The 27636-nt window shown below is 41.8% G+C and overlaps 1 protein-coding gene across 4 annotated transcripts in view; it reads left to right on the top strand.

Moving 5' to 3' along the window:
• Positions 1-27636, top strand: part of CLIC5 (chloride intracellular channel 5) — a 183527-nt gene that overhangs the window by 102238 nt on the left and 53653 nt on the right. For all 4 annotated transcript variants that reach the window (XM_003266209.3, XM_003266208.3, XM_030796495.1 and 1 more), the window contains one exon: positions 24271-24380. In XM_003266209.3, coding sequence (XP_003266257.2) covers positions 24271-24380 — 110 coding nt within the window. The remainder of the gene's footprint in view (positions 1-24270; positions 24381-27636) is intronic.

Raw genomic sequence — 27636 nt, 5'->3', positions numbered from 1 at the left:
TTGTATAAGGTGTAAGGAAGGGATCCAGTTTCAGCTTTCTACATATGGCTAGCCAGTTTTCTCAGCACGATTTATTAAATAGGGAATTCTTTCCCCATTTCTTGTTTTTGTCAGGTTTGAGAAGATTCTTATTCTAACATTTTGAATAAGGAAAACAAAGCTCAGAGGAGGTAAATGACTTGTCCAAGTTTATATCCCAGTGAATAATGGAACCAGGGCTCCACTTAGTGTTGTGTAACCTGGTCCGTGGCTGTTGTGTATCCCACCCTGTTGTGCATTTTTTTCAAACTCTGGCTGTTGAGCTCCTTTGGAAGGCTGATCCACAGCTCTCTCATAATTATTTCCTGTTTTTTTGTGTGTATGTTTTTTTGTTTTTTTTTTAGTTGGAGTTTCACTTTTGTTGCCCAGACTGGAGTGCAATGGTGCAATCTCGGCTCACTGCAACCTCTGCCTCCTGGGTTCAAGCCATTCTCCTACCTCAGCCTCCCAAGTAGCTGGGATTACAGGCATGTGCCACCATGCCCGGCTAATGTTTGTATTTTTAGTAGAGATGGGATTTCACTATGTGGGTCAGCTGGACTCCTGACTTCAGGTGATCCACCCGCCTCAGCCTCCCAAAGTACTGGGATTACAGGCATGAGCCACTGCGCCCAGCCTCATAATGATTTTTAATCCCAACTTCTAGTACAGATGTTCTCCAAGTGTGGACCCGACACCAGAAGCCTCAGCATCACTTAGAAAAGTGTTAGAAATGCAAATTCTTGGGCCCCACCCTGGACATACTGTGTTTTAACAAGGCTTTCAAATGGTTCTGATGCATGCTAACATTGGAGAACCACTGTTCTAGAAGTTCTTAATAAATATTGTTGAATACTTCCTAGAATCCCCATAGACCTTCACTGAAATATTTAAAATATTTAAGAAGTCCCACATATATTTTTATTGGAAAGCTTACGATTCCTGCTCAGGAATCACTCATTGTTAGCCATCCCTAGTCAAAGAGAAGAGTATTTTATCACACAGTGATGAGGAAGCCCAACATTATGTTCTCGGATGTGGAAAGCACTGAGGGGAAAAAGGCACCATGTGCAGAGGCAATACGATACATGGTTCAGACCAGGTATAAGATCATAATGTAGTGCTGTTTATTAAGCACTTATTTTGCACCACAAACTGTCCCTAAATGCTTTACATGGACAATAAATTCACACCACAACTTTTTAAGTACCACACCATATTTCTACTTTACTGATGAGCAAACAAGCCAGGAAACTTTCCCAAGATTACAACCCTAGTAAGTGGCAAAGCCTAGTCAGACCCAAAGCCCAGGAGCTTCCCTGCTATTGTCTTTTGTCTTCTTGCTCAGTTGCTTCCAGAGAGAAGCCCCACCACTGCAGCAAGCCACAGGGAAAGACGCTGAGTGGAAACCCACTGGGCATCCCTTGCACCTAGAACAGCACCCCACGCATTGTTGATGTTTAGTATTTGTCAAGTGAATGAATGAAATGAACTACACACAACATAATTCTAACAGGAGTAGTCTGAAGAGGCTTTCCAGGGAAGGTGGGGTCTGAGTTAGTATTTGAAAGTAGAGACAGATAATGCTGTCCAAAAGAGAGAAATGACATGAACAAAAGTGCAGACATAGCCAACCTGAGCCTAGTCAGAGGAGGTGGGCAAACCGTTTGCCTACAGGGGAGGGAAGGCAGGGGAAGAGGTCTTGAAAAGGGAGAATTTATAACCCTGGAAAAAGAAAGGGTCCCTGAGAGGCAGCTCAAGGAGTTTGAATTTTATCCTATTATTAGTGCAAAGTCATTGGAGGGTTCAAGTATGGGCTCAAAAGGGCCAAAATAATTTAGGATATTTTATCATATCTATTTTTTATTTTTAATTTACAAATGATGGAGGGAAGTTAGCTGGGCTCCAGATCTGGGGGGTTTGTTGAAATAGCAACTAGAAGATCATCTTTCAAAAAAAGTCACATGCCATTTTGATTCATTACAATTTGAATGTAGCAAGAATAATTACAATATGTTTGTCATTAAAGTTTGCACTGGAATTTGATAAAAAGTGGTTTGTGGTTCACTATAAACACCTGTAATGGAGTCATAGGAAAAAGCATGCAAAATCCAAAAGGCCACAAAGTCAAAAATAAAGAATGAAAAAGTTACTATAATCCTTGTTATTCAAGGGTGAAATAAAAATAATCACCCAATCTGTTTATTTAAAATAAATATTTATTACAAATATTTATTATAAATCATCTATATAGTTTAAACACAACTTTCTTGCAAAAGACAGAGCCCTGAAAGGAAATAATTTATTCTTTTGATATGTGGGCAGATCTGTATGAACTACATTGCTCATTTAGCAATGAAAAGTCAACCAAACATGGGAAGACAATATGCACATTGCATACATACAGCACACACGTGACATCCAGCCCTAAAAAGAATCAGCAATTTCCCTTTTGTTGTTGTTAGTGTTATTTTCCGACAAGCTGCCTTTTGTCTACTCTAGTTAATGTTAGGAAACCTCATAGGTCTATGCCATTATAATGTCCATCACCCATTTGAACATTTAGACAGAGTCTGGAGTGATTATTAATACTGAGAATCACTACATTTGATCCAGTGAAAGACAAAACTGTCGTACGATGAACCAAAAGTACTAAGAATGGGTTATTTGACATTTTTAACTGCTTTGAATTGAATAAACTCTGTCTGTGCATGGGCATTGTATGAATGCACAGACAGAGTTTATTGTCTACATTCAAATTGTAATGAATCAAAATGGCATGTGACTTTTTTTGAAAGATGATCTTCTAGTTGCTATTTCAACAAACCCCCCAGATCTGGAGCCCAGCTAACTTCCCTCCATCATTTGTAAATTAAAAATAAAAAATAGATATGATAAAATATCCTAAATTATTTCTTTGGCCCTTTTGAGCCCATACTTGAACCCTCCAATGACTTTGCACTAATAATAGGATAAAATTCTACATTCCAAAATATCTTGAATTTTGAATACAACTCATTCATTGTATGAATGAGTTTGCCATTAAAAGTAATGGCAAAAACAGCAATTACGTTTGCACCAACCTTTATTAAATGTAAGCTTCTGTGTTTAACTATGCCTTCAAATTCTTTTCTGAAAGTAGAAATGCGTGTACATAGAGTGACCAACTCATCCCAGTTTTCCAGGGACCTTTCCAGTTTTAAATCCTGAAAGTCCTGGAATCCCCCCAGTCCTAGGCAAGCTGGGATGTCTACTCACCCTACACATTTAACAAAGAAATAAACAAGCAGACAAAAAACAAATCTACCAAGGAAATAAAAGTGAAAGGACACTTTTCCGATGTCCCACGCAGTAGTAAACACTGCTTCCCAAGACATGAAAAACATATTGTTGAGTCTCCTATTTACCATTTATTCCATTCTGCCCTATATATAATATAATTATTATATTAACCTTCATCATCTCTGCATAGGTGACTGGAAGCTGTAATCACTTCCACTGGTCAGAGCCCTTCTGTGCACATGGCCTCATTTGACCCTTGCTTTCACTCTGAGTGATAGGCAGAGAAGGCGTCAGAGGCCCAGAGATGAGCAGCCCCCACTTCTTAGGGGAGCATCAGGACAGAAACCCAGGATTTCTGATTTCCAGCCTGGTGGTTTTTTTCCACCACTGATCATTTACATTCTCTTTATGACATTCAGGCCCTGGTCCTTTACCTATATAACATAGAGAAATAGGCTATTTATAATTTACAACATAAATTAAGCCAAAGACTTTTAAGCACTTTTTAATTATATTGTATACCTTTCAAGTGAGAGTGATGAATGGTACTGTACCCCTATTTCATAGTATGAGAAATGAAGGCTCCAGCTAACTTGGCTCAGGTTGTATAGCAGTTGCAACTTAGAGATTGACAGGTAGCATATTGTCTTGTTCTTTGTAATCTGATATACTTGGATTTAAAGCACATTTCAAGATTTTTTTTTAAGATTAGCAACATAACTATATACATATATATTTAAAAGAAATGTCCATATTGATAGAGACCTAGACAGAAATAAGCACTTGCCTGCCCCAGTGAGAATCTGAGGGCACCACTGGTTCCTGGCAAACTGGACTGGTGATGCCATCTATACGTGTGTTGGACAGTCCCTGTTGGCCAAAGTTAAAATATGCATTTTAACTTTGACAGAAATACTTTTGTTTCAGTTACATATCGAATGACAGGAGCCACATGGGCATCACTTTAGGATCTGGTTACTCCTTGGCACCTAAGTTACTTTCTATTTCATTAAAAGTCTTTCTTTCATCTTTATTTGCCATTCTCCTGTATCTGCTACATGGCAGGCTAGTGGGCTTGAATTTGCTGAGGTCTCCAGTCCCCAGGTCAGGCCGACCCTGTGTGAGCCTCACCAAAGCCACATCCTGCTCACTCTCCAGTTCTAAATCAGAGCCTTTGGAGGCACAAGTAAAGGGACCCAAGGGCACATCAGATGGGTTTTCCCCTTCATGTATTCTTTCTTTTCTTGTCACCTCCCTTTTAGCTTACTTTATTTGTTTTAAAAATACAAGATGACTGTGACAACTCAAACCTTAAAGAAATATATAGGTCTACAATCCTTTATCTGTAATCCTGAAATTTAAAAAGCTCTGAAAACTGTAAGTTCTTTTGTTAAGTTTGTGGAAATTCACTTGGAGGCAAAACTGCCTTGAACTTTAGAGATGATTTGTAGTCTGTCTTTGCCCCGCTTGGTGCTGCGGAGATGTGATTATAATAGAGAGATGTGATTATGATAGACTTAATTACAGCGGTGTGGTGTCCCAGAGCCTGCAGGGGGTGGGGATGGGGTTACATATATATCCACACATGTTACCTTTCTACATTCCAAAATATCTTGAATTTTGAAACGTATCTGTTCCCAAGGGTTTCAAATATTTCTTTGCTCGAAACCACTTAAAGAAAATATGAAGACTCTCCTTTCACACACCCCTTGAATGCACCCACCTGAAGAAACTGATGTTATCAGTATCAGGTCCCACCCTCAACTCCTCTCTATGGCATGCCCTCTCTCTCTCTCTCTCTCTTTCTCTCTCTCTCTCTCTCTATATATATATACACACACACACAGTAGTAAACGCTGCTTCCCAATACATGAAAAGCATATTGTTGAGTCTCCTATTTACCATTTATTCCATTCTGCCCTATATATAAATATAATTGTTATTTATTAACTTTCATCTTTCCATAGGTGCCTGGAAGCTATAATCACTTCCACTGGTCAGAGCCCTTCTATGCACATGGTCTCATTTGACCCTTGCTGTCACTCTGAGTGATAGGCAGAGAAGGTGTCAGAGGCCCAGAGATGAGCAGCCCCCACGTCTCAGGGGAGCATCAGGACAGAAACCCAGGATTTCTGATTCCCAGCCTGGTGGTTTTATATATAAAACTATATATATATATATATATATATCCTCTCTCACACACACACAATATGAACACGTACAAGATTTTGTTTTTAAATACAAAAAGGGATCACACTGTTCATATTACATTGTCACTTGCCTTTTTCTCCTACTGTGACACTCCCTCTAGAATAATACATAAGAATCAAACTCATGCTTTTAAATAGCTGTATACTATTCTATCATATGGTTATATCAGATTGTAATCAACTATTCTGCTTTTTTTCTTTTTTTTTTTTTTTTTTTTGAGATGGAGTCTTGCCCTGTCGCCAGGCTGGAGTGCAGTGGTGCCATCTCGGCTCACTGCAACCTCTGCCTCCTGGGTTCAAGTGATTCTCCTGCCTCAGCCTCCCAAGTAGCTGGGACTACAGGCATGTGCCACCACCCCCAGCTAATTTTTGTATTTTTAGTAGAGATGCAGTTTAACCATGTTGGCCAGGATGGTCTCGATCTCTTGACCTCATGATCCGCCTGCCTCGGCCTCCCAAAGCGCTGGGATTATAGGCTTGTGCCACTGTGCCCAGCCACCTATTTTGCTATTGATGAGCATGTTTTCATAGTATTTTGCTTTTGAGGATCAAATATTAGTGATTATATTGTAAAAGGAATATATATCTACAGAGTTTAATTCATTTTATATATATTGGCATGTTGGTTGGCAAAAACAAACAAAAACGCTCACAAAACACGTTTCGCTCTGTTATAGAAATAGAAACCCTGAGACAAGGGGTGTTTATTCTAAAAAATGAAAAGAAAGAGTTAGCTGCAAGTGAGTTATTTTTCCTGCAACAGGCAGGCTTTCTATGAACTAGAGGTTGCACACAGGCAGACTGCTAAGCCACTGAACTGCTCAGCCATGGACATCAGGAGCTCTCAGGATAGCACCTTTAGAGAGCCCAGCTTACTAACCCAGCCATGTCATGTTTCCATAACTTAACCCCTGGAGGGAGGGTCTGACATCTGACTGGTCCCACAGGCAAAGAGGCAGGTAACTTCAGGGGGTGCAGGATAGGGCCTGTTCGAGATGAACATGCTCAGTGACTCTAGGTTTGGTTGGCTTCTAACAGACAAGCCAAGTCATGGAATTTCAATAAATAATTTAATCTCAGCTCTAGTTTCAGCTTCAGTGTTCACTTTCAGCACCTGGCTGCCATTGTTATTTGCAAGCAGGCTCCTCCTCTGCACGAGGTATGGAAATTTGGCTGAGATTCACTGACATTTTTAGAACCCAGTAGGGCCAGATTACTATGAACAAGAGTGTTTTGTTTTTGTTTTTCCTAACCAGGAATTATGTGAAATCTGGATGTGCAAAGATGCACTTTTTAAATGAAAAAGAAAAGCTGGCTATCACTGACCCAATGCATCGGTTATAAAGGTCTTCCGATTGTTGCTGTATGAGGCCTTTATCTTGCAAAGGTTCTGAAGACCAGCCTTCTCAAACACTAAGAGGCATAAATCACTTAGAGGTCTTATTGAAAATGCCGGTTCTGATTCAGTAAGTATGGGGCTGGCCTGAGAATCTGCATTTCTAATGAGCTCCTAGAGGATGCTGATGTTGCTGGTCTGTGGCCCTACTTTGAGCAGCAAGGCTGTAGACAACCCAGAATTTCCTCCTAACAAGAAAACTATTCCTTTTAGGGCCTTTTCTTGGAGTTCCAGGGGAGAGATAAAAAGCTCTTAATGAGACTTGATTGGGAGATAAACTTACAAGGGGACCCTGGAGCTGTAGGACATTGTGTTCTAGCTGGAATTTCAATCCACTAATGAAGAAGACTGGATACGGCAGTGGTAGGTTCCATTATTTTACGTCATCCTTTCAGAGCACCTTTGATGCTCACAGACAACTCATGAAGTAGGTGGGCAGCTGTTATTATTCCCAATTACAGAGATGGAGACAGCTTCGAGGCCAATTCAAGCTATCTTTGCTTTTTAAATTATTTTCTGGTTGAAAAGATAGAGAGAAGACACATCTTGCTGAAAGCTAATCACATAATTGCAAGCGCTATACAGTAAAAGTCCTTGATACCCGTAGTCTACTTATGTTAAATTTGTTTCTAAGCCTTGTTTCTGTTCTGCCCTTTGGTATGTCTCTAAGGCACTCGTCTTTTCATGCAGGCTACATTTTGAACAACTAGAGTAAATGTGTCTGGCCCTGAACTGTATCATAGGACTGAGAAGAGAAAAGTAAAACAGGATCTGTTTTACAACTTAGTAGAATAAATTCATGTTACAGAAAGGTCCATAAGAGCTAACTAGGAGGACATGGGGGAAAATTACGCTTCTCATTTTAACTTTGTTCTTATCTTTTAATTCTTCAGCAGGCCTCTTCTCTGTGTAGAAGAGTCAGCAGAATTGCATCTAAGGTTGACTTTATAAATAAAACATGTCATCACCAAATAATGCTTACATTCTGTCCTGCTAATCCTAGTTGAGACCTCAGAATTTTCTATATTATGTTTCCAGCAGCCTCCTTCAATAATTGGGAGATGAAGCACAAGTTGCAATGCTTCTTTGCCGTTCCTGAGGCTCCATCAAAAAACAATTTGAAGGGGCTGATCCTAAACATTAGATAGGATCTAGAAGACTATCTGTCATTAATGCTTGAAGTTCATCACGTAACATCATCTGTTCTAAACATAGTCCAACAATAGCAGGCTTCCTTCCTTAGGTGGGTCTTGTATGTAAAGGAAAGGTTGGGACTTTGGCTCACCCTGGCTTAAGGTGGTAGAAATAGTTTGGTGGGGGTTGGGGTGGAGATGAGATGACCATTGTAAAATTTTTTTAAAAACATGTACAACAACCCTGTTTGGCACCTTCAAACTAAATAAGATACAAGTGATATGCTTTGTTGATTGTCAACAATTACATATACCTCTACTCTAGACCTATGGATGGAACAATCTCTGCTAGAACTGGAAATGCATTTTCACATATTCTATATACCAGATGGCTGATTTGAGGAATCCACTCTGTGGATAGTAGTATTAGAATGTGGTACCCAAAATATAGTTCTTTTTGTGCTTGTGAATTTGAATGCCCCAAGAGCATCATAGCAAATTCTAAGACTTACAGAAAGGATCCAGTAGAGGAAAAGAACAATTTCTGCACCTCATTTATTTTGGAGTCCACCAATGGGACAGTTTTGTATTTTTATAATGGCCACTTTCAGTTTTTTCTCCTAGACATAAAGTGGAGAATTTACATTAGAGCTTTTCATAAGCAGGGATCACCTCTGACTCCTTTGTGCCCAACGAACAAGTGAGCATAAAGAGAATCAGAGAATTTAGATGTAGGCATTATCTAGTTGCCCCTTCATTTCATAGGTAAGGGTGAAGAATGCCAGACCGAGACAGTGACTTGCTCAAGGGCACATTCATCTTGCAGAACAACTGGGACCAGTATGCAGGTCATCTGACTTCCACCAGTCAGGCAGAAAAGCAGGGTGGGCAATCTGTCTCTTGTAAATGCAAAGGAACTTGTGAAAGAAAATATGGTAGGGTTTGGAAAAATTCCCTTTTTGAAAATAACCACTGACTCCTTCATCTCAGGTTGTGGCTTCCTGGGTGAGGGCCTGGACTATTGTGTGTGTGTGGTATAATTACCGGGTAGGTTTATTTTTTTATGGGAGTACAATAAAGAGAACATTTCCTGCCTTACTCTGCCATTTGAAAAAGATTTTCATTTCCCCTTTTGGCCTGGGTATTACAAAAGACAGACTCCTTTCCAATTACAGCTCAGTCTGAGCTTGAACATATAACTCAGCCAGCAGCAAGTTCAAATTGATTTTTTTTCAAGGCTGAGAAAACGAAATTGGGTCTTCTTGACACAAAAACTGGCTTGGTTTTGTCTGTAACTGTGAGGCTGTTTTCAAAGCTCCCTTCTAAAGCAGAAGATATAATCATCCAGGACTAACCACAGTCTTCACTGTAAGTTCTATAGGCGCTCAAAAGAAATTAGTTGGGTGGGCCCACATGACAGGGGCACTTGGCTGGGAGAAACATTTCCCTGTTGCACAATGGCAGAGAAGGACTTTCTCCAGACCTATGACCTTTAATGTGCTGGCTGGGGGTGAGGAGAAGGAGGAATGGGCCCAGAGGGCAGAGTGACCTTGAAGATGGCAGATGCACTGAGTGCTTTCTGCCAGGCACTGCGCCCCCATTTTACTTGTGTTATCTCCCCTAATCCTCCCAATCACCCTAGGCGGGAGAAGAAGGAACACAGTGAGGAGAGACAGCTACACAGCTTCCCTTCTATCCTTCCCCTGGGAGTTCAGGAGCTGCAGGAGGAGTGTGGGTGGCTTTCTGTCTTTACCCTAAGTAACTCCTCCACGATTAAAAAAAAAAAAAAACCTTGATGTGAATCCATACCCTTCAATAACCAGGCAGGATTTTTCTTCCTCTGTCTTTAGCAGTTTACTCTTTTAAGGGAATGAAATGAAAGATAAGCAAGGCTTAGCAGGAATATCTCTCGAAGATGACTGTCCAAAGGATTCAGTTCTGTTTCTCCTATCTTCCCTGATTATGTCTAAATTACATAGATTCATGATTTTGAGTGAGATTTCAGCCATCTCCATTCAATAGCAAAGTCCATCCCTACCGATCATCTATGTGACCTTGGAAAAGTCATCTGAAGTCTTTGGACCTCAGCTGCCCTAGTCTGAAAGAGTTGGATAGAGCAGGAGGGGGTGGGGACGGGGACATGGGGTGGGGACAGCCTTCCAAAAAGGGTGCTTCTTCAACTGCTTTGTAAGGTAAGGTGCTGAGAATACTATGGAAAGATGCTACAGAGAAGTTGTGAGAAGGCAGAGCCCAGAAGCAGCGAGCAAAGGTGGTCACAGGTGGCTCTTCCTTTGTGGCCTGATCTTCCTTGCAATCGATGGTGCTGGCCCCTCCCCTGCAGACCCAGCTGCCTGTTTTCAGAATAGAATGCTAGTCCACAGGCTCTTTCATCCTCTCAGCAAACGTTTATCTAGCCCGTGCTGTGAGCCACACATGGTGCTGGGAGAGAGGACTGTAGTAACTTGTGGAGTCTCTATTCAGCCATTGGAATTTTTAGATGCAAATAAAAGATTTAGTTATTTTCACCTTCTCCTAGCCACATTTTAGGAACAGAGTGTCTTTCAAGACCATCTTTTCTAATTTATCCACTTTAAAAATAACAAGATTAAGGCACAGAGAGGGAAAATTACTTGCCCCAGATCACACAACTCTTTGTGCCAAAACTAGGTCTGGAACGCAGGACTCTTAATCTTCTGCTCTTTATTACATTGCCCCGAATTGCTTAAAGGGCTACCCAGGGAATTCAGTTCACCAGGGAACATCTTGCTTCTCCAAACAGTCTTGCTAACAAAGATCTTACTGCACAAGTATAGGAAGATGTCACTATTACAAATTCATAGCACTCATATTAATGGCAAAGCTAAAACATTCCTATAGTCACCCGCCTCCAATTAATTAAAAAGGAATGTGTTGTTGTTTTTGAAGTCTTGCCCTTCCAACCACCCTTGAAGTAATTTTAAATAGAGAATTTTAAATGGAAATTAAAGGAGTTTTGTGATAAGAGTGCCTGCCCTTTGGTCTAGGGCACGCATTGTGTGAGCTAGTTTTTCAGAACTGCAGAAGTAACAAGTTGGCAGGATCTCACATAGGAGATAATAGATAAAAACCTACATGTCTGGTTTCAGGACCCCCAGGAAGCTATTGTTGCCCTTCTTCCTTCTTTCCCAGTTATTTAATCACTTTCTGGCAGACACCTGTAACCCTACTATTGAAGCTTCATCTCGTTGCTTACATCCGGGCCATGATAAATAAAAGTACCCCAGGAGGAATAAGTGCTTAGCAGTTATCAACAATTCATACTTACATGTGAATGCTTTCAGAGTTGGCATTGAGAGATACAAGTGGGGAGAGGCATGCTGGCCAAGGGCGGCTGAGGGGTTTAGAGATGCATGATGGTGGAGACAGCAGATCGGGAAGACACAGAGACCCCCAGAAGATGAGCATTTGACTGCCTTATGGTTTTGCCTATGGCTAGGCTGGGGTCCTCAGAATGGAGGAAGAAAGGGAACTAGAGATATTCTGCATGGGTTTTCCTAATAGAGCATGAACAAGATCTGCTTGGAATTCCCTGAACACCCGCTGATGTGGTTTGAATGTGTGAGCTGCCAAATCTCATGTTGAAATGTGATTCCCAATATTGGAGGCAGGGCCTGGTGGGAGGTGTTTGGGTCATGGGGTTGGTTCGCTCCTGACTTTGTGCCCTCCCCATGGTAATGAGTGAGTTCTCGCTCTGATAGTTCACAGGAGAGCTGTGGTTTAAAGGATCCTGGTTCCTCTCTCTCTCTCTCTCTCTCTCTCTCTCGCTCCTGCTTTTGCCATGGAAAGTGCCTGCTCCCATTTTGCTTTCCACTATGATCATAAGCTTCCTGAGGCCCTAATCAGAAGCTGAACAAATGCTGGCATGACACTTGTACAGCCTGCAGGACCATCAGCCAATTAAACCTCTTTTCAATATAAATTGCCCAGTCTCAGGTATTTCTTTACAGAACGCAAAAACAGCCTAATACCCTTGCATTGTGCAATCCAGCCTCCAGGCATGTGCTTATGCCATCATTTCCGCCTGGATGGCCTTACCTACCACTTTGTATGAATAAACTCTCTTACCTTTGAGGCTCATATTAGGCATTGTTGCTGCCCAAATCCTTCCCTGAACCCTTAGGTGGGCTCCTTCCTGTCCCCACTCCACCCGTTCTCTACCACTACTGCACTTCAGTGATAACCTGGCCATCATGTCTTTACCTTTTGCTGCCTCTGTTGTGTGATAGCTTCTCAAGAGAGGGACCATGTCTCTTTCATCACCACATCACTACATTCCCAGTCTCTGGAACCAAGTTGGCCCTTGGTGAAGATGCATATCTGGCTGTGTGGATCCACCCTGCCCAAGTGGCCAAGTGCCTGCATATGGTTGAGAGTGGAGATAAAGCTTGCTGGTACTCCACACAGCCAAGAAAGCCCAAAACAGGACCTTATGAGGACCCTGCATTTTTTAAGAAGCCACGTTTTTCACCATGGCTGACTAGAGGAAGGTGGCTGGAGAGAACAAATGTGGCTGGATACATATGGCCTGTGGTTGACCACATGAGAACTTGAGCCCAGTGACTAGGGTTTCTGTACCCAGTCACAGCACACTCTTCACCCTCAGGGAAGACCCACCTGGCAGAACTTAAGAGTTCTGTGTGGAGACGCAACCATAAAAATATCAGTTGGCACGTGAAGTTCTTGGCATTGTTTATGGCTGCATTGACTTGAGGTTCTCCAGATGTCTTGATCCAAAATGGGCTCTCCATGCCCTGAACAACTCAAAATGGTGCACTTCTTTCAGGGCCTGTGCAGGGATGGAAGATGAAGAAGAACAGCATAGAAATGGGGTGGCAAGTAGGAGTGGAGCCAGGATGTGAAGGAGTTTCCAGTTTAGATAAGGAAAAAGGAAACAAAAAGAGGAGGGAGAAACAATGTCCTAAGTGCTACTCTAGGTGCTTGGTCCAGCCCGTCACACATGTCCTGAGCCCAGAGACTCTGATTCCGCATGTCTGCAATGGGGTCAGGGAGCTCATTTGTTTCTCTGTTTAACAAGCTCCACTGGTGATTCTATTGGACATCTCCCACTGTGGGCACCACTAGGTCAGAAGTTGTCAGTCCTGACTGAACATTAGAATCACCTCGAGAACTTTGAGGGAAAAGAATTCTGATGTCTGAGCCCTACCCCCAGACTAATTAAATCAGAATATCTGAGAGTGGGGCCTGGGCATTCCAGTTTTTAAAATGCTTAGTGGAGTGAATTTTCAAGCTCTAAAAACATACTTTGTTGACATATTATAAACTAGTAATTTTGCAAAAATTTTTTCATAAGTTCTCAGATGTACATGACCCTAATTAATAAACCTCAGGACTCAGATTTCATTTTAGTGTCATAAGCTTTTAATTTGTTGTATTTGAGTTTGGGATTCATGAGTGATTATTGAAGCCAACAGACAGCTAGGATGACAGATTTTGGGATGTCTCTAAAGTCTTTCCAGCCCAGCTTATCCTATTAAGTGTCTATATTCAAAACTCAACATTCAGACAACCAGAACAGAAGGGCAGATGAGTAATAATTGAGGAATCTCAGCTATCTCAGGATCTCAAACACCAACATTTGTAGGAGTAGCAGAACTCAATGTCAAGATATCCTTGTTTGGTATGAGGATTATAGGAATTGCAGGCTTATTCTTTAAATGTAGGGGGAATGGATTCATGATCAAGAGCTGCCATTAATTTCCATAGCACCTTGGATGACAAATAAGAAAAATGTCAAGAGAGGAAAGCAAAGCTTTTGACAGTGGCCTCATTAAGTGGAAAACATATCTCCTGTATTAGGATGGGGATTCTCCAAGGGAGGCTTAAGTGAGGAGACCTCTTCTTCAAATTAAACCAATGTGGAAAGGAGTTCTGTTTATTTGAGGCTATAGATTTGTATTGCTCTTTGGTTTCCTGTGTTTTGGTACATTTCTGAGGTGGAAGAATTCCAGATTTCAACTTTCCTGATCCAAGCATTGAGGGCCATAATCAGGTCTAAAGAATGGGATGACAGTACCTTAAAAAGCTGTGAAAATGTTTCCGGATGTTGAGAGAACACAAAGGCTTCCAATAAACTTCAGTAGAAAACTTCCAGGAATCTGTCCCAGACCTGATCCCTCAGCTTCAACCATCTATATTCCTTGGGTTCCAGCCCTTCTCATCTTTGACTCTTGAACTACTTGAAAAAGGTGTTTGGTTGGAGGGTGTTGCTTTTCACAGAAATTCAATGGTCTTATAGAGAACAGACATGCATGTATCTATCATTGTACCAACAGTTAACCAAACATGAGTCACTTTTCCCTCTCTCCCTTCATAGTAAATGCATGACTGACCTAGTTTAGGAACACTCTCCTCTGGCCAATGAACAATAGCTGTAGTTCTTCCTGTATTTGCTTTCTTTGTTGAATTTATTGCTTTATACACAAAACCCTGAACACTAGGTACTGTTGAACTTTTGTGCCATCAAAGAGAGGTCTATTGACTCTTCACCAAGGCATAACATTTCATAAATAGGGTGTTTAACAAGCTCTTCCTAAATGTTTGTCTTCTGTGGCCATAAAGACAGTAGCTGTAAATGTATATAAAGTAAATACTATATGTTTTATACATATTGTCATCCAATTATATAACTCTGCCACCAATTTGAAGATAAAGGGCCTGAGGCTAAGTGTGTATGTGAGTTGCCTGCTGAGTAACAAACCAGCCCAAAACTTAGTGGTTTTAAACAATGACAACATTTATTTTGCTCAAAAACTGCATTTGCCCAGGGCTTGGTTAGAACGGCTAATTTTACTTCACTAGATGTCATTTGGGGCAATTCAAAAGCTGGGGGCTGGAATAATCTGAAATCTCATTCATTCTCTTGTCTGGCTGTTGAGGCAATCTGTCATCTGAAAACTTAGCTGAGACTATTAGCTGGAACACTACAGAGAACCTCTTCATGTGCTCTGGGCTTCCTCACAACATGGTGGCTAGGTTCCAGGGGCAAGCATCCCAAAAGAGACAGACAGAGAGAGACAGGCAGAAGCTGTATCACCCTCTATTACCTAATCTCAGAAGTCACACATTGTGTCACTTCTGCCATATTCCATTCATCCAGACAACCACAAAAGCCTGCTCTATTTTAAGAAGAAGGGAAATGTGGACTCCACCTCTAGCTGGGGCTGTGGAAAGGTTATGAAGGACATATGGGATTGGAAATAGTACTGCAGACATTTTTTCTGCTGGTTGGTGTCAGGGGAGGAATTTGAACCCAGGTCTGCATGAGTCTATACAATGCCCTTAACACTGTACCACAGTATTCTGTGAAGTTGAGGACTGAAATCTGCCTCTACTGCAATGGAATTTAGCTGTTAAATATTACACCTGGGCTAGTGAGCAGAAACAGCCAAACTTGGAGGCAGAGAGTGTGGACTTTGGGCTCTCCCAAGGCACGGTGCAGGTTTATAATATTAACATATGAGAGCCATTCTGCCTTCCCAAGATTGGTGGGATCACTTGGAAGACATACCAAGGCCATCAAACTTACATTCCTTGAGTACTTACAGGTTTCTGAGAGTAGATAAATAAAACAAATCACTGAGTCACATTCATGCTAATGGAGTATAGCAACTAGATTACTGGAAGGTCAGATCATTTACTTTTGAAAAATAGTAATAACAAGGCATATTGTCTGACTTCTAAGAAAACCTCAAGTATCTAGTAACTGGCAAGATATTTAATTGAAATGAGGCAAATCCTAGAATAACATATGACATTGCAGTGTGATAGGCTAGGAGGTGGAACCAACAAGGTAGACTTGAGCCAAGCAAGCCCTACAGCCTTTCAACATTTTCCCTTGTTTTCTTTCCTTCTCTGACTCTTTTTTTTTTTTTTTAAGCTTAGGGTAAGTAGCATGTTTATAGGCCTAGAAGCCAGAGTTATTGCTGACTTGGGAAGGACAATCATGTTCTCAAGAGAAGAAAAGTTCTCCAAAGAGCACCAAGCATGGAGGGGAAGAGTGGTGAGCTGAGAGGGCAAATGCCAGAAAGAGGAGGATGTCAGCAAGAAGAATAAGGGGTCCACAGGCAGGGCCAGTGCATAATGTGCAGTGCCTACTGCCAAATGAAAATGAGGGACCCTAGCTCCAAAATTATTAAGAATTTCAGGATAGCAACAGCAGAGCATTAAACCAAGTGTGGGGCCCCATGCAACTGCACAGACTGCCTGCCTGTGAAGCTGGCTCCTGCCACCTAAGAGGCACCAAGTGGCAAGGGAGGCTGCAGATGGCTGAGCTTTAAGAAAGGATAATCAAAAGTTTTAGCTATAAGACAAATGTCGGGTAGGATGAAGACACAAAGGAAAAAAAAAAGAATTGATTAACCCAGAAAGAGATTGAAAGACAATTTCAGAAGTTGTTAAACAGAAGCAGGGCTGGCAAGAGGTTTAAAAGAAACCCATTCATTTATTCAAATGGTGGGACATGAAAGAATAAGAAAGAAGCCATGTGGGAGTAGAAAGAAGGGGCTGGGAGAAGGGGCAGTGATGTTCAGTTGGAAAGGGCAGTTCTTTCTCAGAGAGTGTGTGAAGCACGGGAGGGTGAACATACACTCAGTGGCAGATGGATGTAAAGCTCAAGGCAGGCTGAAGGACAGACAGCCCAATGGGCCACGAACACAGTGGCATTGTGCAACATACAAAGTTGTAGGTGGCCTTAGGCCCAAAGCCACCATCAGACCAGGCTAGTTATGCATCAAAGGCACCACTGGATCCTGCTCACTTAGAGGTGTAAACCAAAGAGCCCGCTAAGTCTGGAGCCTACAAGTTCTTTTGGGAGGGGACATGTACACAACTATATTCAATTGTTTACAAAACCATCTGATGAGCTAAGGTGCAGATGACAGATACTGAATTAATAGGTTACCTGAATCAAGTAAAATATTTAAATATGCCAGGTGTAATGGTTAACTTTATATATCAACTTGGCTGGGACATAGCGCCCAGATATTGACCAGACATTGGATGCTTCTGCGAAGGTGCTTTTTTTGGGGGGGGGGGTGACATTAACATTTAAATTGGTGAACTTTGAGCAAAGCAGATTGCCCTTTATAGTGTGGGTGGGCCTCATAGAAAAAAAGTCTGACCCCAACCTCTGAAGAAGAGGGAATTCTGCCAGCAGGCTGCCTTTGGACTCGAACTGCGGCTCTTCCCCGGGGCTTCAGCCTGCTGGCCTACCCTGCAGATTCTGAACACACCAAGCCTCCACAACTGTGTGAGCCAGTTCCTTAAAATAAATCTCTCTCTCTTCACACCCCAACTGATATGTATTATATATACGTGTATATATATGTACAGACACATATATATATTGTTATTATAATGTATTCCATAAAACTAAGATGTATATATGTTTCTGCATATATAGTAGATATAACAGGATGTGTGTGTGTGTGTATGTACGTATGTGTGTATATATATATAAATACACACACACACACACATACATATTGTGCTGGTTCTGTCTCTGGAGAACTCTGACCAATATACCTACAATTCTTCATATCAACATTGTGCAGGTAGTGGTCTACATAGAGCTGATTCAGCCCATACATTAAACTTTAGATAAATGTTGAAGATCTCTGTAGCCTCAAATGTATACCTGTTACCTGTTTCTTGAATGAAAAATGCCTGGGTGACCCCAGTGAATTAGGCCTTTTGTGGCTTCTGAGAAAGGGAACGTTGATTTCTTCAAGGGTAGACCTCTCTATCCTCTTGTGGACCACGTACCACCAGGTCCCATCCCTGCTAATTGAAGTCTTGCCAACCAAATTATCGGAAGGATAGACTGTTTGGTATTAAAAAAAAAAAAAAAGTCACAACTAGAAATGTTGTCTGACTTACACTAACTAATTAAAAAATGGGCAGCTGGAAATATTATTATAAAGAAAGCTTCTTTGTCTAAACAGTTTAGATGAGTTATTATGTTTAAAGAAAGTCCTCTTCATGTGGCCTTTGCCACTTTGCCACTCTTTTCTAGAGGACAACAGCCAGTGTGGTCTGCTCAGAGCTGAGAGTCAGGAGTTAGAGAGACCTGATTCTGCTATGGGAACTGGCTGTGCTACCATGGGCAATTCACTTAACCTTTCTGGGTCTATTTCTCTACCAGTAAAAAGAAAGAGCTGGCGTATAGCATTCCTGAGGTCAGTTACAGACCTATTGTTGTATAATTTTTATCTGTACACTTAAAAAAATTATTTAATCACTTGAGTCCTCAGGGACAAGTTTCATGGGCAACAGCAACAAAAAGTGGAAATGTGACGTAAATGGTGACTTAATTATCTTTCTTGAGAAAACTGAGGTTTCTTTCCTAATACTTCATCCAGGACTTAACCTTGCCAGGTTTCTAAAGAAGTCAAAGGTCATAAAAATCTTACCTTTTTAAATAACAGATATTTAAGCATCTGATGTAGTCTGGGTCCAATCAGGAGTGAGAAACTACATGGTAGGTTAAACAGGAGAAATTCAACATGAAGTATTAACTAAGATAAAAGAGTAACCATGACATATAGGGAAACTCTCTATGGTACCCTAGGGCTGAGGGAGAGGAACCGGGGAAGGACAAACTTAGACGCGGTTCGGAACCTGGCACAGAAGCTCACTGGTTTGGTCAGGCCAGAGCTGGTCTGGAGTTGCTGAGCAAGCAATAGGCCACTCCCCAGAGTTCAGGCAGGGAGCAGGCAATCCGCATCAGTACAGCGTGCAGCAGGAACGAGGTGTCAGTGGAGAAGAAGCCTTCAGGACACGTGGGGCTTGCAAAGGGAGTGACCGAGCTGTGTGGACACCCTGGCCATAGGCCGGCTGGACATAGGCTTAATGGGGGCTTTGGTTTCTGTCAAGAGTGCTGGAAATGTTATTGCCAGGCTGAGGCTATGAGGTGCCAGGGGGGTTGCATGCTGAGCCTATAGCTGGAGTGGCTCCACTGCATGCCCTCACAGCTACACTGCCCACCCCCAGCCCACACCACAGCCAGCAAGAAAGCCTCTTCCTCCTGCAGTGCCCCTCTAGTTCTCCCTGGTGAGAAAGCCTAACTTTGTGCTCACTTTAAAGGAGAAACTTTAAAAGAAATTCCCCCTATTCTCATAGAGCATGTATTTAAGGGTGCATTGGAGCTGAAAGGCAATAAATTGATAACTGACACATCTATCAAGCTTCAATGTCATCTGGTCACTTTCTATAATTCCTTCTTGGATCCTCTCTGAATGATTCCTCCCATTTCTGGACTTGGGTACCCTCGAGTGATTTTTGGCCAATTATCAGCTTCCTCTTCGTTATCTGGAGACCAAGTATTACATATCTGGTGTGTTCATGGAATGTCTTAAAACAATGGTTCTCCAATGTTGTTCATGGACTTCTGGGGTCCCTAAGAGGCTTTCAGGGGTTTTAAGAGGTCACAACTAGTTTTAGAGTTATATAAAGATGGTATGCTTCCCTCTCTGGGATTGGTATTTCGTGGGTAAGTTTACTGCTATTTCAGCACAAATCCAAGCAGTGGTATAAGTGGTACTAGCCAGTCATGCATGTGCAGGAAAAAAAAATAGCCTCAATTATGAATGTCCTTGATGAAGCATTAAAAATTATATAATGTGATTAAATCTCAACCTTTGCATACATGTCTTCTAAACATTCTGGTTGATGAAATGGGAAATGCACATAAGCTCTTTGGCTGCATTCCAAAGTCTGATGGTTGTGGAAGGAAAAGCACTTGTATGATTGAGTTGCCAGCTGAACCAGCTGCCTCCCTCACAAAGCAGTTTTTACTTGAAAGAGCAACTGGCTGACACACCGTGCTTACTCAGACTTAATATTTGTCAGTATTTGCTTCAGCCTGGGAGGCAGAAGTTGCAGTGAGCTGAGATCGCGCCACTGCATTCCAGCCTGGATGACAGAGCAAGACTCTGTTTCAACAACAACAACAACAAAAGCCCCATATACCCCAACTAAATACCAAGAGATTAAATGTGGAAGCCAACTTCTATTAAGCCAGATGTTAAATATTTTGTAAAAATATAAAACATTGCCACTTTTACTAAATTTCTTTTGTTTTTAGAAAATATAGTTATTTTATGTTAAGATGTTGTGTATGTTAATAGACACATTTATTACAGCATTTTTCTAAATATTTAAATGTTTTTCAGCTTTAACTTACAACACGGTAAATATCAATAACTATCATCCACATAAACAAAACCTTTCTGGGACCCTCAACAATCTTTAAAAGCATAAAAGAGTTCTAAGACTAAAAAGTTTGAGAACCATGGTCTTAAATTAATCTCCATTTTCCACTTGAATTTACAAAATTGCAGGAAGTTATAGGTGCAGTGGTTGAGGCCAAGAGGAGGTAACTTACCTAAGGTCATTCACATAGTGAAGTGGAGGCAGAGATGGATCTAGAATCACAGTCTCCGGCTAGTGTGCTACATAACTCAGGCTAGCCATGTATGTATGTATGTATGTATTTAGTATGTATGCATGTATTTTAGGATGCTTTTCAGAATGCCAGTGAGAGAATTTTGAGATCAAGCCACAAAAAGGAAGGGACATCACCCTCCCCTCAGCGTGCATCCATTTAAATAGGCACTGAATATGAAGCAAGTTTCAGGTGCCTGTGCTTGTTGCTGCTGAAGGCAAAGTAAATAAAACTTCAACTATGTTTTGAGGGAGCCAAGCTCATCATATATGGAGAGAGATCACATGAAAGGCAATATATAATAGCATATAATATGAAGTATCCAGCATATAACATATGAAGTACAATCATACAGCCTATATAATTACATTATGCTACTACTACTGGTATCACCATACGGAATATTATACATGGCATGATATTTCATAGTAAGTTGTTATATGCACTGTATCTAGGGAACAGGAAGTACTTTAGGATTATAGCTGGCAATTGTGTTCAAAGTAGAATCATGAGCTTGGGAAGCTTGCCATTAGCTGTTTATATATATATATATCATCGTCTTTTTGACACTTCCCTGATTGCATTAGTTTCCAAGAAATTGCTATACATAGTATAGCTGATAGCAGCAAAAATGGATTCTCTCACAGTTCTGGAGGCCAGAAGTTCAAAATCAAGGTGTTGGCAGGGCCAGGCTCTCCTTGTCTCTTCTAGCTTTTGTTGTATGCCACCAATCCCTGGCGTTCGTTGGCTTGTAGATACATCACTCCAATCATTGCCTTCATCTTCACATGACTTTGTCCTCTGAATGTCTGTGCCCAAATTTCCCTCTTCTTGTAAGGACATCAGTCATGTTTAGAGCCCATTCTAGTACAATATGACCTCGTCTTAAAGTTGACTCCGCCTGCAAGGACTCTGTTTCCCCAATAAGGTCCCATACACACATTCCAAGGGGACATGAATTTGGGGGAACATGATTCAACCTAGGACACTGCTTTTGTGCCGGTCCCTGGCCCCAAGTGCTCAAAATCTCTCTGGAACAAAGTACACCTGGGTTTTCCCTCACACTTTTTAGGGTGTGGGGCCCAACTGAGCCCCACCTGGTTCTTCTCTGTTGATGTTTCAGATGGTTGTCACAGATCATCACATTTAACCCATGCGTTTAACAATTTCTTAGGGCCACAAGGCTGTTGGGGTTTGAAGAGGAATAGAGGAAGCTGAAAGAGGGATACCCAGACAGTGAAAGTAAATAGTAGCACCCTCGCATATTTCTATTGGTCTTTGACAATTTTGTTTACTAAACCTAGAATTATAGTTTAATACAAGATTAATAAGACATAATGAAAATGTAGGGAGCCTATGCTCCTGGCATAGCTGATTGCACATGGACCAGAGGATGTCCATACAATTCAACACCAGCCCTCCCAGCACCTGGGGAGGACCTGTTACCTGGCTGGACCCTCAGGCTGGCTCCAGGCATGCAGCTCAGAGCACTGGATCTCTAGCCAGACGACCTGGGTTCATCCTGGTTTCACCACGATGATAACCTTAGGCCGGTTGTTTCATCTCTCTGTGCCTCCATTTCCACATTTGTAAGAGCTGAAAATATCCCACTTCACAGGCTTCTCATGAGAAATAAACAAGTTAATAACATATGTTAATCCTTTAGAACAATGCCTGGCAATATAGATATGTTATTATTAACATTATTATTATATGAATTTTTTATGTAGTTGAGAGATCCACTATTTTGCTAGTCCCTCCTTCAATTCCCTTATCCTCCCACCACCACCATCAGAGGAAAACAGATAACAGTATATGGATCTGGCTTCTGTTTTTGTCTTTGCTTTTTTTTTCAGTTCTCCTCTTGTTACTTCCACCATAACTGGGCCTGGGGGAATTCTCCCTGTGTCGGGATGTCTTAAAGGACCGAGAACCTGGTACCTGTCAAGTGCTTCTTGAGAAGTTCCTAGGGAGCGTACATCATAAACTCAAGTTAGCACCAAGCTATTATTAAATTGATAGCCACCTGTCTGAGCATGTTTTATTGGTAACTTTAGCTCCGTGGGCAGGTGTAGTGCCCACACTGTACCCTCCTACCTTTCTCATTTTATATAACGGAGTCCGTGCTTTCTCAAGACTCAGGGGTGGGTCTGTTTGCAGCACTGAGGAAAAGTGAGAACTGAATAGGGAGTGGGGCTTTTGGTGTAGTTAAGAGGGAGGTAAAATAACTGTAATTTCATAGCAATTACGTACAACCAACACTGTCAAAGGTTCCAGTTTTCCATTATAAACCTGAGCCCCTGCTGGGAGCAATTTGCAAGGTAGAAAAAAGCACACAATGAGGTTCTAATGTATGAAAGAAGGCATCCCTGCTTCCCCATCTGAATACCACAGCAAAACAAACCTCAAGGGGGAAAACAGTGTGTTGAGCTTCGGGAACGCATTTGTTTTCTGCCTTTCTTTTGAAAAAAAAAAAAAAAAAAAAACAACTCAGTAAGCCCCCATTCCTGGATGTTGGTTGGATTGTTTACAGCTTTGTATGAGTCTTCAGTACCCAGGCCCACACAGGCCCTCCCTGTCAGTGGAATGCCCTGCCAGGCCACCTGCGGGGGCCATGGTTTCCAGGGCAGCCAACATCAGAGTCTGGAGCAAATGGGTTATTTCTTCCTCTAAGTATTATGTTGGGGGCCAATAAACCACCTGATGGAAATGATTTCTACAGAGACCAATTCCCCAACCTTTTTTGTTTGTTCATAGGTTTGCTTGAAATTAATTCTTTATGAAATTCAGGGATCTGCAGTCCACTCAGAAGTGCAGTAAAGATGGACTTGTTTTTCAGACCTAAAAGAGCCTACTATTTTGAGGAAGGGAAATGAAATGGCAGAAGCACAGAACACCCAATAATAATTTTGTTATTTTTACATATGTTCCTGTCTTACCCCCGAGCCCACCCTACAGAAGGCCATAAGCTCCTTGGAGGAATTCAGTTTTGAATCCCCTGGGTAATTTTCTCCAGTTACTTGCACATAACTGATGGTCAATATGTATTTGTTGAGTAAAAGTGTAATTTAACAAATGAATGGATTATTGACAGTGAAGGCCAAGTACTAGCCAGAACTAAGTGGTGTATTGATTAAAGCCTTGAGCTTCCTGATTAGCCTCCATATAGGGAGATGGGATCAAAGTCGAGATATTTATATTCATGACATCCACGTGGACCAAGGACCAAGGGGTGGGGGAGGGTAAACTACAGAGGAACATACTTTGGCTAGGTAGCCGAAGGAAAGCATTTCTAATTGTTAGAGCAATCCTCAGAATGAACTGCTTTGAGAGATATTAATACAAATGACTGGTCAGTGGAGATATTCAAGCAGAAACTAGATGATTACTTGGGGGTGTAGATGTTGGCATTCCAATATCATTTGTGTCAGGCTAAGTGATGTTGCAGGTCTAATTTTACCCCAAGGGTTCTATGATTTCATGAAGTTATGATTCTGCATAATCATCAAGTTCAATTCAAGTATTTATTGAGCCCTTACATGCTGCCAGGCATTGCCCTGCATGGACATTAAGAAGACAAAAATGAATAATATCAGGCTACTGCCCTTTGAAGTTGCTGGGACATGGTTTTAGTAAGGTCTCCTCAGACCTGCATTTGGGTGTTACAATCTTATTTTCCCCTTGCTAATTGCACCTGCCCACTCAGGACACTGGTTCTCTTCTTTCCAGGCTGGAATCGATGGGGAAAGCATCGGCAACTGTCCTTTCTCTCAGCGCCTCTTCATGATCCTCTGGCTGAAAGGAGTCGTGTTCAATGTCACCACTGTGGATCTGAAAAGGTAAAGTATGTTGCATAAATGAGGAATATGTTTAACTGCATGAACAGAGAAACTTCCATGAAGGAGGGCAAAAGCCTTCCATGGCTCCCAGCAGCCCCCTGCTCACACTTCATTGTCCAGAACTGTGTCTCAGGGTCCAGTTTTGGCTACAAGAGAGTCTGCAAAGGCAAGTATTTCACTTGGTGCCCAGCACTTCACTGACCCGATTAGCAAGTCTCGATTAGCAAAGAAGAAGCAAGGAATGGACATTGGCATTGCAACTAAGTGTCTGGTGCACAGATGGGCACAGACATCTAAAAACATAGGATTAGTCATTTCAGTAGTACTAAGGCCGTCATCCGTGGGACCCTAGCAGGACTTCAGGTGTGAAGAGTCTGAGTCTTCAGAGAGTTGTGATCTAGACCCTTTCCCATGCTGTGTTCCCAGCTTTAGAAGTCCTCAGTGTGACAGCTCTAGATTATAGGCTTGGATGAAAAGTAACTACTCTTCTGTTTTTAGAGTGCAGTTTAATGACTTACAAACACCAGGAGCCACACTCTTTTCACTCCTACAGAATGTATTCTGTTTCCTGTCCTCCACCTGTTGTTTAAATGTGGAACAGCTCAAGGCTCACCCTGTAAGTGTTCATCTTCTGCCTCTACCTTCATCCCTGGTGAGCTTAGCATATTCTCCTTGTTATCTCTATGTGAATTGTTCTACACCCAGAGCCCTGCTATCATCCAGATATTTTCACTTGGATGTTCTGTTATCATATATGTCTAACATTGTATACATCAATTTGTATCCTTTTCCTCTGAGTTGAGCTCTTCTTGAACTCCTTTTTTCTTCTATTTTCTTTTTTTTCTTTTTCTTTTTTTTTTTTTTTTTGAGACAGAGCCTCACTCTGTCACCCAGGCTGGAGTGCAGTAGTACGATCTTAGCTCACTGCAACCTCTGCCTCCTGGGTTTAAGCAATTCTCTGCCTCAGCCTCCTGAGTAGCTGGGATTACAGGAACATGCCACCACGACACACTAATTTTTGTATTTTTAGTAGAGACGGTGTTTCACCATCTTGTCCAGGCTGGTCTTGAACTTCTGACCTTGTGATCCACCCACCTCGGCCTCCCAAAGTGCTGGGATTACAGATGTGAGCCACTCCTCCTGGCCTTTTTCTTCTATTTTCTAGGCACTAAACACTTCCTGCTCCTTTCTATTGCTGCCTGCATTGTTGATCAGTAGCCAAGTCTAGAGCATTCTCCTATTGCACTCTCTCTTCCTCCAAACTCTCTTTTTCATTCTCAAAGCCTACAACTGGTTCAAGTCTCACCACTGCCACCCTGAGAGTCTCATTGTTCTTCAAACTGGTCTTCATTTTTCCAGGTTCACACATTCTCTCTTTTTCTCTCTCTCTGACCCATCCTTTATGTGATTCTAAGGTTATTCTTCCTAAAATAATGTTTTAATCAGGCCACTTTCATGCACAGGAAACCTTTGATGTTTCCCGTTGTCCATGGACTTGATGCATCCGAAGCCCCAATTTGTCTTTTCCTTCATGCTTCCCAACACTCTTTCCCAACACTTCTCACCATGACCTGTCTACTCTGTCAGGCTGGCCTGCCTTCTGCTGTTCTTCTTCCTTCGAGCCTCCATCCCTTGGTAGAGCTGCATCCTCTGTCTAAAACAGGCCATCTCTTCCTTCTTGTCCCTGGCCCCAGGCTCAGCTTCAGCCCCATCCCCTCTGTAAGGCCTTCTCATACCCATCCCACCACACTCACAAGCACATCTATCAACCCAACCTCCCTCCAGACTCACCCAGCACCTGTTGTCTGTGTTGCCTTGTGTCGTGATTTAGTGTTTCATCAAGTTCTGAGGTCTGCACCCCTAATGCTTTACAACTGGTAAATGCTTTCTCATTAAAAAAAAATCACATAATATATAATCCTATGAAGGAGGTCTTACTTCTCTGTGTTATTTGAGAAATAACTGAGACAGATATATTTAAATGACTCGCCCAAGATGCCAACTAGAAATTAGAAGGGCTAAACCCCATCTGCTTGGTTCGAATACTATGCTCTTCATAATACCTCAGTTATGAAGTTTGTTTCGTCTTTCAAATGAGACCTTCAATCCCTCAAGGACAGACTGGGATCGTGTTTTAAGTTTCTTTGTATCCTCCATAGCAACTAGCTTTTCACAGGTCCACAACTACTATCTGTCAAATAAATGAACTTGCATCCACTATGCAATTAATGTCTGCGATAACTAAAGACAGCAGCAGACTTCTGAAAAAGCAGCTTCCTTCAGTGGAGAATTGGAGGTGTTTGGATTACCATGTGTGAGAGAGGACTTGTATGTTTGCTGGAGAAGAGAGTGAGAGAGGGAACCACCCCTGCCCGCATGCTTCACATGGTTTGGTTCCTCCTTCACATGATCACACCTGGTCCAGCCAACACCCCTTTGACGTAGACCAGGCATGTAGCACCACTCCATTTTTACAGATAAGAAAACTTTCTTACTGTCCCCTCTACCCATGAACACACACATTAATTTCTAAGAAAACTGATTTATTTTCCTGGCACTACACTTTAGTGACTGAATAATCTTGAACTTTTCAGAGCCTCAGTTTCCTCGTCTGTACAATGGAGACAGTGTCTTTTTAATCAATAGGATTATTGTGAGAATTTATCAAGGCAGGCCATGTAAAACTTTTGCAATCAGTCCTGTACCTGACTCATAGCAAGAACTCCTTGCATGTTGGCTATTCTTAGAATTATCACTGGGTTCATGGAGCTGGCAATCCAGTAAGGAAAAGAAGACCGATCCTCATTACATAGTTCATAAATCATACTTGGCAATACGTCATCCAATGCTAATGATATAGTCTCAACTATAAATGCTGAAGCGGGGTCAACAAAGTCAGAGGGCTGCAACTCTAGCTAAGCATCGGTGGCCATAGGCAGTACTTCCCAAGGGCGTCTGACTCCAGTGGCCACAATTCTCTAGAATCCCAGGAAAAAACCCACCACCACCACCACCACCACCACACATTTCTGTATCTTTAGGCCACAGAGAGGTGACTGAGAGCACACATGTTGCTGCCTTGTGTCAGCTCTAAAAAACAGGAGCAAATAAAGAATGTCCTTTCATTGTCTAAAATGAGGGACATGCACAAAGTAAACAAAGGGACTAAGTAAATTAGATTTTAAAAATACTTTCCATCTCAATTGTCTGAGTTCCAAGTGCCTCAGAATGCAGCTGGAGAGTGTGTGTGTTTGGG

The sequence above is a fragment of the Nomascus leucogenys genome, chromosome 17 (genome assembly GCF_006542625.1).
Source record: "Nomascus leucogenys isolate Asia chromosome 17, Asia_NLE_v1, whole genome shotgun sequence".
NCBI classification, from domain to species: Eukaryota; Metazoa; Chordata; class Mammalia; order Primates; family Hylobatidae; genus Nomascus; species Nomascus leucogenys.
This window is presented reverse-complemented; position numbering and strand designations above follow the sequence as displayed.